This window comes from Microchirus variegatus (assembly GCF_963457635.1).
Source record: "Microchirus variegatus genome assembly, chromosome: 2".
Lineage (NCBI taxonomy): Eukaryota > Metazoa > Chordata > Actinopteri > Pleuronectiformes > Soleidae > Microchirus > Microchirus variegatus.
This window is the reverse complement of record NC_139803.1, coordinates 33,559,334-33,571,722: the sequence shown is the minus strand read 5'-3', so window position 1 is coordinate 33,571,722 and position 12,389 is coordinate 33,559,334. Positions and strand designations below refer to the sequence as shown.

At 43.8% G+C, this 12,389-nt stretch overlaps 2 protein-coding genes across 6 annotated transcripts in view; one reads left to right on the top strand and one right to left on the bottom strand.

The window, feature by feature from the left end:
• kidins220a (kinase D-interacting substrate 220a) overlaps positions 1–8,280 on the top strand; it is a 44,112-nt gene extending 35,832 nt beyond the window's left edge. For 3 of the 5 annotated variants that reach the window (XM_083904679.1, XM_083904681.1, XM_083904680.1), the window contains exons 27-32: positions 106–309; positions 3,403–3,519; positions 4,064–4,162; positions 4,998–5,216; positions 6,218–6,439; positions 6,833–8,280. In XM_083904679.1, the coding sequence (XP_083760805.1) occupies positions 106–309; positions 3,403–3,519; positions 4,064–4,162; positions 4,998–5,216; positions 6,218–6,439; positions 6,833–7,747 (1,776 nt within the window). In that variant the 3' untranslated portion in view covers positions 7,748–8,280. The remainder of the gene's footprint in view (positions 1–105; positions 310–3,402; positions 3,520–4,063; positions 4,163–4,997; positions 5,217–6,217; positions 6,440–6,832) is intronic. The other 2 variants (XM_083904682.1, XM_083904683.1) reach the window with 2 other exon arrangements.
• A 1,535-nt stretch (positions 8,281–9,815) lies between these two features.
• id2a (inhibitor of DNA binding 2a) lies at positions 9,816–12,151 on the bottom strand. The gene is made up of 3 exons (XM_083903614.1): positions 11,741–12,151; positions 11,342–11,405; positions 9,816–10,558 (listed from the first exon to the last, which is right to left on the bottom strand). The coding sequence occupies exons 1-2, from the start codon at positions 12,095–12,097 to the stop codon at positions 11,349–11,351; spliced, it is 414 nt and encodes a 137-aa protein (XP_083759740.1). The 5' UTR covers positions 12,098–12,151; the 3' UTR covers positions 9,816–10,558; positions 11,342–11,348.
• Between the last annotated feature and the right edge of the window lie 238 nt (positions 12,152–12,389).

The window sequence follows — 12,389 nt, the reverse complement described above, 5'->3', positions numbered from 1 at the left end:
ATATTCTGCCAATATGTTACTCAGTGTTATAATATACTATCAGGTCCATTGTGTTCTTCCTCCCTCTGTCTCTGTGTGATGTCATACATTTTAGTTTCATTGCAGTGTCCACCTCCTGCTCCTGCTTTTTCAGTTTGTGAACCCTGGGTAAAGAGGTCAAAGATTATTCCAGAGTCCACCTTTATTTGCCCTTCATTCTATCTATCTATACATTCTTTGTCTCCCATTTTCTTTTTCCGCACATGTCAGGATGTTATTGCAGAGGATGCCAGAGAACGCCTCCCCTCCTCTCCCTCTGACACCACCATGGTAACCTGACTAACATGAGCTGACAAATTAGCAGACTGCACACACACACTACCGTTCAAAAGTTTGGGGTCACCTATTCAATTTTTTTGTGTTTTCCATTAAATGTCACACTTTAATTCATCAAAAGAGTTGCAAATTGAATAGAAAATATAGTCGACATTGACAAGATAAGAAATAATGATTTTGCCCTTTCATCAAAGAACCAGCAAATCTGTTGTGTGTCAGCTGTGCTAACATCATTGCACAAGGGTTTTCTAATCATCCAATAGCCTTCTAACGCGATTAGCAAACACAATGTACCATTAGAACACTGGAGAGAAATGGGCCTCTATACACCTATGTACATATTTCATTAAAAACCAGATGTTTGCAGCTAAATAGTCGTTTACCGCATTAACAATGTATAGAGTGTATTTCTGATTCATTTAATGTTATATTCATTGAAAAAGTGCTTTTCCTTCAAAAATAAGGACGTGATCCCAAACTTTTGAACGGTAGTATACATTTATGGAGCACTACAGACATGCTAATAGGCGATTAGTCCATTTTAATTTGCTCGCTGATCTGATGCTGACTGTTATTTATTGTGTTGCATGTATAATATGCATGCCGGTTGACAGACAATAGATGTCGATAACCTCACAATGTGCAAGTGTAACACGGTGAATGAAGTTAACGCAGATACTGGCAAAGCAGCAATTCTCACTTTCGTAATGGGCATACAAAAAAAAAAAAAAACGTGTTAACCCACTTCAGGAATGCATCGCGTTGCTCTGAAAATAACCTTAATCTCTACAACTAGACACTCGCACGTTTCAAGAGAAGGTGGCCACTATTAGAACAATTTAATGATAACACTCCTCTGCTCCACAAAGCCACTTATCAGTGTTCTGCCAGCATGCATTTAAAGGAGCTGTACCAACGATTTGAATATAGATCACCATGTAATGTTCCATCCCACCATTGCTTCCCTTTCTGCCTTTTTAGATGTTTTGAAATCCTTTCCATTTTCACCGTGATCACTCTTAAATTTTCTGTATTATTTTTCAATCCTCATTTCTTTCTCTGCTCTTTTGTCTCCATTTCCCCCCCCCCTCAGTATAAATGTCCTCAGTTTTCCATGTACATTAGCCCATCTCATCCCTTCTTGGTTCACACTTTATCTCTTTGTGCAGTCGCTTGCGTGTGCCTGTATTTCCACGTCTCTGTGAGCGTGGATGTTTGCGACTCTTTGTCATATATAAGTGGGCCGAGCTCAGTGTAATTGCCTTGCCGATATAAGAGTATGGATTCCTTGGCTTGCCAGGATTATCATCAGAGCAACTGTTAGTGCTGGCACACACGCACACACACACACACATATACACACACACAGACAATGAGCCCAGTGCTGGTAAAGCTTATCTCCTTACCAAGAGGCTTCCTCCCTCACAGAGCTCTGTTTCCTCTTCCCCATCCTTCTGCCCAGCCCTGAGCTCAGCCCAGCTGTAATTATGGTCTTATCACACACACACACACACATTTGTGGGGTTCACATACGCACACATGCAGACACTACCGCAGACATTTACACCTTTTGCTCATGTTCTTGGAACACACGATTCGCGGTCTGAATCGAGGAGCTTTTATTCAAAGTGAAACCTCTGTGAGTGAGAGATGTCTCAGTCTCTTCCTTGGACTTTGTCTCTGTCTGTGTTTTGTCCACAATTGGCTCTATCTGTTGCAAAGATTGCGACTCTAAAAGCCTGCTGACCGAAGCGAAAAAACAAAATCTTGTGTAATAGTAATTCAGCTTCCAATAACCTCCTCTTTTCCAGGCTGACGTCACTGGCTGACCGTAAAGGAGCCATGTCCTCCCCTGCTGAGCGGCAGATAAATGTCTGTCTGCACTGTCTCTGCTGTCCCCTGATGATGAGTTTAACATGTGTGCAGCTTCTTTTCTGTCATAATTTCAGCCTTTCTTTTTTCACAGGTACAGTTGTGGCTGAATACTGTCGTAAATGTCTCTGTGTGCATTTGTGACTGACAATTTATCCGTCTGCTTTATTTTGTCTCCTCGTGAAGCATTTAAAGTCGCTGCCTTACAAATTAAAGCAGGTACACGTTTGGCTTCATGGCTCCTTTTCATCATCACAACCAACACCCCCCCCCCATCTTCCACCTTCATATAACTCTAATGCAATTGTTTATTATGCATGCTGTAGAAAGAAATATTGTGGACTTAGAAGTCAAAACACAACTGTAGTTTCACTAGCCTAGTTTCATTCTAGAGAAAATGTAGTATTGTGTGCACATGAGCAGTAGTTATTGTCCCTGAGTCAATTTTCATCCTTTTGTCCACCACAACAGAACAGTGTCTTATATTTTTAGTCGTACAACTCCTCACAGTCCGACTTAAGCTCTGCTCTCCTCTCACTCAAAACCAGAAACAAAGCCACAAATAGCGAGGAGATGCAAGAGGGCAGAGATAAAGGAGGGAGCGCGTGCCTGGGATGGAGAAAGAGTTGGGGGTCAGTGCAGGAGGTGTAGGGGGAAGGAAGGAAGGAAGGAGAGGGAGTGAATGGTTGCACAGCCAGAGCGGTAGAGGAATTGTATGAAGGAGTGTGCATGTGCTTTGTTTAGGTTGTGTGCCACCAGGGTGGCATGTTTGCTGTCTGCGAGACCTTTGACAGCATCAACTGGCCGCTGGTATTAAGTCTGCAGCTCCCCAGGCAGCAGCCACTTCAGCTGTAGCTCACAGACTCACAGTCTCCATCCCTTAAGTGTTGCTCACACTCTTTACTTGCACATGTATATACACTGAGGGAAAAAGAATAAGAGCAGGTAACCGTGTATTTGGAGTAGGTTGACAGCATTGTTTACTTTTACTCCCGCACTGTGTGACTGATAGAGAAAGTTAGTGTATGGGATTGTGGTTTTTGTGTCTCTGCCTGCCTCACTGTAACAGGCCTTGCACGTCTTCTTTGCCAGGAATCGTTGCTTGTTTTAACCCCTTATTAATGTGTTGTTAGTGATGAGTTTGCCCTGGTAACCTAACTTCAACACAACCCACCCTGTGAATAAGTCGTAAGTTGTCTAATTGTGTTTGTGTAGGTTGCTCCTGCAGTCCTGCTCAGCTCTATGAACACGGACACCGTGTGTGAACGTCTGAAACAGATTGAAGGAATTGACTCCAGCATGCTTCAGCAGTACACCTCCACCATCAAGAAGGTGTGTCTCTGAACTACATCCTTGTCTAATACACATGATTAATCATCAGTGACTTTTGCGTTGTTCCCTCACATGATTGTGTTCTATATTGTTGGCCTGATTATACTTATACTTTCTTTTTGGACTGCATCAATTGCAATATATCTGTATATACATATGTATACATACTGTATATATGTGCATATATATATATATATATATACATATGTATACATACTGTATATATGTGCATATATATATATATATATGTATATATATATACATATATGTATATGTATATGTATATATATATATATGTATATGTATATATATATGTATATGTATATGTATATATATATATATATATATGTATATATATATATATGTATATGTGTATATATATATTAATTAAGTCGAATAAACAAACTAAGTAAAGGGAAGTAAAATATCAGGGAGACAAGGCATGACACCATCATTGACATCTCAAAAAATCTGGACGCAAGGGCCTTATACTTAAAAGACATATTTAATCTGTCGGTGAACAAACCATTTTTGTCCTTTGCAGGCTAATATAAATGGTCGAGTGCTGTCCCAGTGCAACCTGGATGAACTGAAGAAAGAGATGAAGATGAACTTTGGTGACTGGCAGCTCTTCAGGGGAATGGTGAGATGAAATCCCACTTGCGTCACACTTGCCATTTAACTCTGTGTGTATCTTATGTATAACATGAATAAAGCTGCACATGTAGCTCAAAAAGATTTTTGTTGGTCCAACTAGAACTATAAGAATCCCCTCTACATCAGAGTAAAAGCCTGAAAGAGATTTACAATAGCCTTCTCCGTTCTCTTCTGTGATACTTGGCAGACACTCAGCCCGCCTGGGCCCTCCTCCTGATACATGTCAGTTCCTATTTATTCCAAAAAGAAGCAAGACAGAATTACTTGATTTGACATTTTATGCTCTGCTGAGATATTAGGAGGGAAGATTTTATAATCCGTATGATGTGAAGGGCGCTCGTCATTCAGCCAGGAGTCCAATCGGCTGAGCTGGGGGTTGAAAATCGCTAACACATGTAGCCATCTCTCCACTTTGTCAGATGTCTGTATGTGCTCCTAATACCAAACCAAACCAGAGCCCGGAATTGGTCACATTTTAACAGGATATGTGATGCAAAGCGCACATAGGAGAGCAGCTGGAAAGTGCAGCGGCCTGACAACTCTGTGTCCTAAACAGTGCTGTGTTGCCAGGACGCAGCCAGCACAGCCATCTGGTTCAAGATGGCTGACGCATATCTGTATGAAGGGAGGTTATTGTTGGGCAGGAGTGGACAGCTAAATAGCTCCACTTAAGGAGCAGCTCACAGATCTCTCCTCACAAGCGCATGCTTTTGTTGTTGTCTAACATTCTTGTTGTAAGAAACAACTACATCTTGAGTGCTGAATCCAAAATCAAATGACTTTCTCATGTGAATTATTGAGTTGTGGTGTATGTTAACCAGGTGGTAGAGCAACGTCATGCTGAAAGCCAGGCTCTGCTCCAGGAAGAGACCCGGTCTGTTAGCGAGCAGGGCAGCAGCATGATGCACGGGGACAACAGGAGACGCTTTGGAGGAGCCCAGCCCGAAGCGGCGGCATTCGGCCTCAACCTCAGTTTTGAGGAGCTCAGTGGAGCTGGACTGGAGGAGCCTCCGAGACACAGCAGCAGCTCACACTGGCAGGTCAGGAGCTTAGTCTACATATATATGTTCACACAATCATGTGTTAGTTATATCTTGTACAACCAAAAAAAGCTGAACAACAAAAAACTTTTTTTATTTTTTTAAATGTATCATTTACAAGGTTCACTGAATGCACCTCAAAGCTTGCAAGTTACTCACACAAGCTCCCATGCACTGCATCTTTAATGGGTACAGCAGTCTTTAAATGTGGTTTTTTTTCATTAGGAGAATAATTGTGTTTAAATTCAGCAAAAGTGGCCGTTAAATGAGCATATATATAGCCACTGACTAGCCAGTCACTGTTCTGCAATTCAGCCATTGGCCACTTTCAGATCCAAGTTGGCTAAAAAAGATGAATCTGTCATCCTCTACTCGCTCAAATACACCACAAGGTTTCAAGTTGCTTGTATAACCATACAAGGTCACACACCCCAAACTGTTACAGCCCCCTGCACTAATTTAGCGAGTGCTAACGTGACCTCAGTAGTTTCACATTAATGTGGTTTTAAAGTGAGAGCACAGCAGAGGAAGAGCACACAGTCTTCTCATAGATTGAAGAATTAAAAATACACATATACACACACTCTCTGCAGAGCAGCAAAAAGGTGTCAAGGGGCCCCCTGTTTGTTATTTTCACCTCCCCTATTCCCAATTTGTGAAATCTCCGAGACATGAGCACAAACACTCACACGTAGACAGCTGGCTCCGCTGCTATTTTATATGATCTCACTTTGTGGTGTGTTTCAAATTCAAATCATAGAATGCTGAAAGCACTGAAAACACTGCTCTCATTGCTCAATCTGCTTTCTTTAGCAGCAACTCTTCCCCCAATTCTCTTATCCTGAACAGTGGTTACTATTAACACAATGTAAGATGACATGCGCTGTTGGTTAAGAGCCAACAACCATGAAGCCCTCTCACTCTACAGCCTCCGAACATATTCCAACAAACTGACGAGGATGTTAACACAACAACTGTTCGACTCTTTCTCTTCTCGTCAGGTGGCAAATCACCATACTTTAAGCATGTCCAGCCTCAACTCGCAGGAGTCCTCTAATGACATCTGTAAGCTGACAGACAAGCAGCAGGACGAGTACCGAGATGCCTACAGGGAGTACATCGCTCAGATGGCCCAGCTGGAGATGTCCGGCAGTGGAGGAGAAAGACCCATGCAGCCTCATCCTGGTCAATTCCTGCAGGCTGCCAGCTCAGAGGATAAAGGGGTGGGTGGACAGTCACAAGTACACTGTTGACGACATGAATGCTTTAGTCGAATGAGAGTAGACGCTTCCTCTGTCACTTTACATGAGAATAACTTGCAATAACCAGTGTCATTAATTTGTGCAGACAGTGATCTGAAGTCAGTCTGTGTTATGTTATTCTAAAACGTATGTTTTTACCTCTCTGCACTGTGCAGCGTTTTAAGTCTTGCTCTGGACTGGGAAAGGGGAAATCACTGCTTCTTTTGCTTCTTAATTATTGGCTTATACTCTGTGTTTGTCTTGGCACATAAAGGAGAGACAAGAATCCCTTTTTCAGAGGCCCCTCTGCCAATAGCACAGGATAACTGTATATTTTCATGTTCTTCTCATTGAATTCCTCTTCCTGTTCCTCAGGCCAAAGAAGGAGCAGACCAAGACGGCCGCAAGTCCCTCACCAAGAGAGGCTCCAAGGCAAGTGATGCCACAGATTTCTCCTCAGGGACTGATGCCCAGACCCTGGACCCCATCAGTGAAGAGGATGAGAGGCCGGACCACAGCTCATCCTCCAGGACTCCAGGCTCCATGAAGAAGGGAGCTGGGGCCTACTACTACAAGGTGCCCAACGACGAAGACTCAGGCCCAGAAGAAGCTGACAACACCACACCTCTGCTCCACAGAGAGGCAACATCTGGTGCCCACAGCAGCACCTTCCAGCCCACTAAGCCAGACTCCCTCACCGAAATCCTCCTCGATAAGAAGGACTCTTCCGACTCAGGGATGCGCTCCAGCGACAGCTCCTCCGACCGCTCATCTGACCGCTCCCTGGAAGAGGCTCACGGAGACGCCGACACAGAGGGAGATGCGATGAAGTGCAGTCTGATCGAACTGGAGCTGGAGGGGCTGGTGAAGAAGAGAGGCCTGCTGCCCAGCAGCCTGAGCGGCCTGCAGGACGCCACGGTGGCCCGCATGTCGATCTGCTCCGAGGCCCCGTCTGAAGTCAGCCTCATGGCGAGCAGCCCGGACGAAGGGTGGCCGTCCAGCGGGGTCACCAACCTCAACCGCAGCGCCAGCAACGCCACCCTTAACAACAACACAGGCAGCCCAAGTGACACCAACACCAACACCAACACCAACAACAGCCGACAGTCAGTCACACAGTCCACCACCTCCTCCTCTAACATCGACGTCTCACCAGCTGTCATCATCACCCCCGGCAGCAGCAGCAGCAGCAGCGGCAGCGGCGGCACTGCTTACACCACGGCTGCCACCATCCACAATCAGAACCTGCACAGCATCAGCATGGGAGACGAGCGGGAGAGCGTCCTCTAAGAAGCCATATGTGTTAATTATTCGTGTAGGCTGCTGTTCTGGGTGTTGTCGGATTTGAAAATTATCACGTTGTTAATGTTGTGAAAGTGTTCCAAAGACATTAGAGTAGATGCGTCGTGTTTGATCGTTAGGAAATGTAGAAAAATGTTTGGCTGTGAATTTGAGAGTTGAGTCGTAGAGGAAGAGGCAGTAGGAAAAGTCTGATACAGTTTTTAGTTACATTGTAGTTACGTTGGTATTTAAATGTAGTGGTCGGGTCAAACTCGGTGCGCTGTATCTTTCTTATGTTACAAGGCATGTTTCAGTCCCCGTGTTTGAATAGTTACAGTGTCATTTTGAATGTTGTGAGCTTGTGTTACTTGGAGGAAAAGCGTTGCTGTAAAATGTAATCCAAATAGTGAGAGGAAAATAATAAAATGGCAAATAGGTGGTAGTGTAATAGTAGTAGATTACGTGGTAGAAGAAGTGCATGCGTCCCATTCCTACGTGCTTCTGGTCTTTCCCCCCAAAAGTTCATGTGAAACTGTGTTTAGTGAATCAATAAACATTTCGACGACGCGGACACTTGAAACCAGTGTCGTGTTTTCTTTCTCTCTGCAGAGAAACCAGCTGTGCTCAGTGGCGTTCTGTAAACGAGATAGATTTGTCCTCTTTGAGATCAAATAAATATTGTTTTTTAGGGGGCGACTCCTCATGTATCTCCCCTGGAATAATTTGAATATAAATGTTTTTTTGTTTTTTTAGGAAATGTATAATGACTAATAATTTGAACTATTCCACACTAGAAAATTAATATTCATACACTATTTGTTGTTTTTTTGACAAAGAAAAAATAATAATAATCAGGCTTATTTATACAATCTTTTAACAATTTATTTTCAAAACTGCTTTATTTCGAAACAAACTATGAAACATTCTTTGTTGCAGTTTTAAAGGGAAATCTCGCCTGCAAACGGTCTGTGCGCAGCCTTTGAAGATTCCATGCTGCACCGATAGATGGCGCACTCTCCATACAAACGTGCCGCAGGCTGGCTGGAGAATGGACCGCCTGTCAATCTGTGAGTATCACACAACTACAGACAGAAACTTCAACTCAACGACTCCTGACTATGTTTGTGAGGATCTTTGATGATGATTTTTTTTTTTTTTTTTTCATGTCAGTCTGGAAGAATTAAGAAGAATTCATGTAAACAAATGAATTAAATGAGAAGATTTTCACAGCTATCATGTTCTGTATCAGTTACAGCAGGAGTGAGGATGAAAACAGGCCCCAGTAAAAGGTTTCTCGGGGGGTGAAATGGTCTGTGCTGTAGGTCTGGAGTCTCATGGAGCCAGGTTTGTGGTGTGGTGAGTATTTAATGCTGTGTGATGATTGACAGCCGTGTTTTCACTTCAGCCACTTATACACACACACACACACTCACCTTCCTGTGACTGATGTACAGTTCCGTCTTTAAAACCTGCTTTTTCTCGTTCACTGTTTTAACTTGTTCTCAGGAAGTCAAATGACTGACTGAATGAATAAAGACGGTTATCACAGCTCCAACTCAAGTGTTTGAATAAGAAATTAAATGCGTCTCCACTTTGGGGAAAAACAGTAAAGTATCACCTCGAGCTGAATTTCCATACTTGTCTGCTCTTTATTTAAACGCGGCCTGCAGCCCAAAGAGCGTTGATGGTTCAAGCTGTCATGCTAAAACCCCATTTAATCCTTTTTTTTTTTTTTTAAACTTTACTTAGCATGAGGAGGTAAAAGTGCACACAGTGTGTCCTGAATAAGCGTTAATGCAACCGTGTCCCTCCAGGTCATGCTTTTCCTCAGAGGGTCACAGTGCATGTCTGATAAGGACGCTTTGTTGGGAAATTGTGTCACATGTTCTCTGAACATAAAGCGTGCTTATGTCCTATATATACACTTGTAAAGGAATGTCAGCTGGATGCACAGCTGGGAAATTGCTTTTATGGACGAGTTTGATCTTCACAAAACCACCGCTCACCCAGATACTGCAGCACCCCCACCAAAAATAAAAAAAGAACATAATAACCATGCCCAAATTTGTGTTTTTGATTTATTTTTGTATAAAAAAGGTACAATTTACATTACTTTTATAAAAAGTCTCAGCATTATTAAGTACAACATTACACTTTTGCAGGAGTTTCAAATTCCTGCAACTATACAAGATAAACGCCCTCGATGGGAGTCGACAAGGTTTTCATTATTTTCATTTTTACTTGTTTTTCTTCTTCTTCTCGTTTTTTTAAACAGCGTCCAGTCCTTCATGTGCCAAACACTCCTGACAAGACAAGACTAAACTTCTTTTTGTTTGTTTGTTTGTTTTCTTTTTACAGCAACTAACCAAATTAGTCTTTTCTAGTCACGTTCCCACCTCCGCAAAAAAAGCGAAGACTTCAACAAGGAATGGGGACAAATAAGGGGGGTGATATGGGAAGGTGGGGGTGGGAGAAAGGAGAGGACGGGACAGGAATAATCCTTGTGACAATAATCTTGTTTTTTCCTCCCACTGACGGGAATATAAACGTGCCTTCCATTTTCCAGAAAGGACCCCACAAATAAAGTCTTAAGTTAAATAAATGATGAAGTGTCCAAAAACAAAAGCACATCACATAAAAAGATTGTCCCATAATAAGCAAAAAAAAAAAAAAAAAAAGAGTCTCTTGATTTGATGGAAAAAAAAAAAAAAATCCAGGGCTGGAGGACAGAGGACAGAAGAGAGGGGGGGTGGAGGGGTGTTGAGAAAGTCCTGCTCCCCAGGTCCTGCGATTTTTTTTCTTTGCGTCCTGACCAAACACCTGCAAAAGATTGAGGGAGAGAGAGAAAGAGAGGGAGAGGGAGAAAGAGAGAGAGGCGTGTTTAGAAAATGCAAACAGGGCAGAGATCCGGACAGACTGGCGCCAGGGAGGAAGCCGCAGTTTTTAACATTTAACCAAACACTCCCAATACTAAGCAAACCCTGCGCTCCAGATGTACACACACATACACGCAGGGAGAAGGGAGGACACACACACACACACACTTTTCGCACAACTTCAACCTACAATCTGGGGAAGAATCAGCGTAATTGCCGCTCAGCTGGCGCCTACCCACTTCTTGTACCAATTATGTGCAGACATCGTAGTAGCAGTAATCCAAACAGCCATTATTTTTCCTGTTGCAGATGCTCTTCATTATAGACACAAGAGGCTATAATACAAGCCTGACGACTACTACTTATATATACATTAACCCCAGCAGCAGCAGCAGACTACAGACACTGTCTCCCATTTTGTTCCACATGTACAGAGACAATATTGAGGATTTTGGACTCGGCAGCAGCTGATGATGAGTCACGGAATTATTGGATTAATGCGAGGCATCTTTAGATGTGGGGGTCACTTTAGTGACACATAACTGCACAACTGTGTTTTTTTTTGTTTTTTTTAAGTCAGATGATTTTTCCCCCTCCCTCCCCAGACAGAACAGGACAGAACAAATGTCTTTGTGAGAGGTGATTGTGAGGCATTCTGCTCCGGCAGACTGGAGCTGGACAGAATGCAGCACAAGCAGCAGCAGACACGAGCACAGGCTTCACTTACCCCTGCTTTAACGATGCAGAGTCCGGCTGTCATCTGTCCTCAGCTCTGATGGCAACTCCGGGGACTGAAAACAAAAACAAACCAAATGTTAATTACGGTTTTTACGCAGCGTCCGATTCTAAAAGTGTCACGCGTCTTTTCTAGCTCGATTCTGTTTCTGATATCATTCTGAACAAAAGAGAGTAAGAGAGAAGAAGAAAAAGAGGAGAGAAAAAAAATGCCATTTTCTTTCCCCCCCAACAAGCCATTTTGTGCGGGTTACGCGTGAGCTACAGAGGCGCAGTGTCTATGCGCACAAATAAAAAAAACGCGGTGGATGTGTTTCAGCCACTCTCTTCTCCTTCTTCTCTAATTAAAAACATTTTCTCATTGTTGTTGAGTCCCCCCGTCTGTAATTACCTGTAATGACAGGATGCTGATGTCTGTGTTGAGGGTGGTCAGCGGGCTCCTGGACGCCGCCTGCCCCGGCCGCGCAGGGTGATGCAGGCTGGTGAGTGCGACACTAGAGTCCAGCGCGATCTGCAGGTCCAGGATGTAGTCGATGACATGCTGCAGGATTTCCATCTTGCTGACGTTCTTGTTCTGCGGGATGCTGGGCACCAGCTCCTTCAGCTTGGAGTAGCAGTCGTTCATGTTGTAGAGCAGGCTGAGCGGGTCATCCACCGGGGTCTTGCTCCGAGAGATTCCCAGCGAGTGCTCCGAGTAATTCACGCCGCTGCTTTTCCGGAAAGAGCGCACGGGGCTTATTGCTTTCATGTTTTTGTCAGTGTTGAGGTTGAGCGAAGTCGGATCTCTTGCGTTTTCTCTGTTTTTTTTTTACAGTCCTAGTTTGAAGACGAAGTGCGATCAGACTGGATTATTGTGCTGTCAGTGCGCTTTATATAGGCAGCGGGCTGGACGTGCGGCACAGGCGGGTCAGACGCGCTCATTGGGCGTGGACGCTGCGTCAATCACCGCCTTTGCGCGCTGCTATTGGCTCCCCGGGCTGGAGTCCCGCCTTTTACCCTGCGCGTTACCAGTGGCAACGCGCGTCGGAGGCGGAACCAGC

What these genes read in the sequence shown, in the direction of transcription:
- id2a (XM_083903614.1), bottom strand. Translation starts at nt 12,097, where the DNA reads ATGAAAGCAATAAGCCCCGTGCGCTCTTTCCGGAAAAGCAGCGGCGTG. An exon ending in TCAGCATCCTGTCATTACAG is followed by an intron (nt 11,406 to 11,740) that starts GTAATTACAGAC and finishes TTTTGTTTTCAG; the next exon opens with TCCCCGGAGTTGCCATCAGA.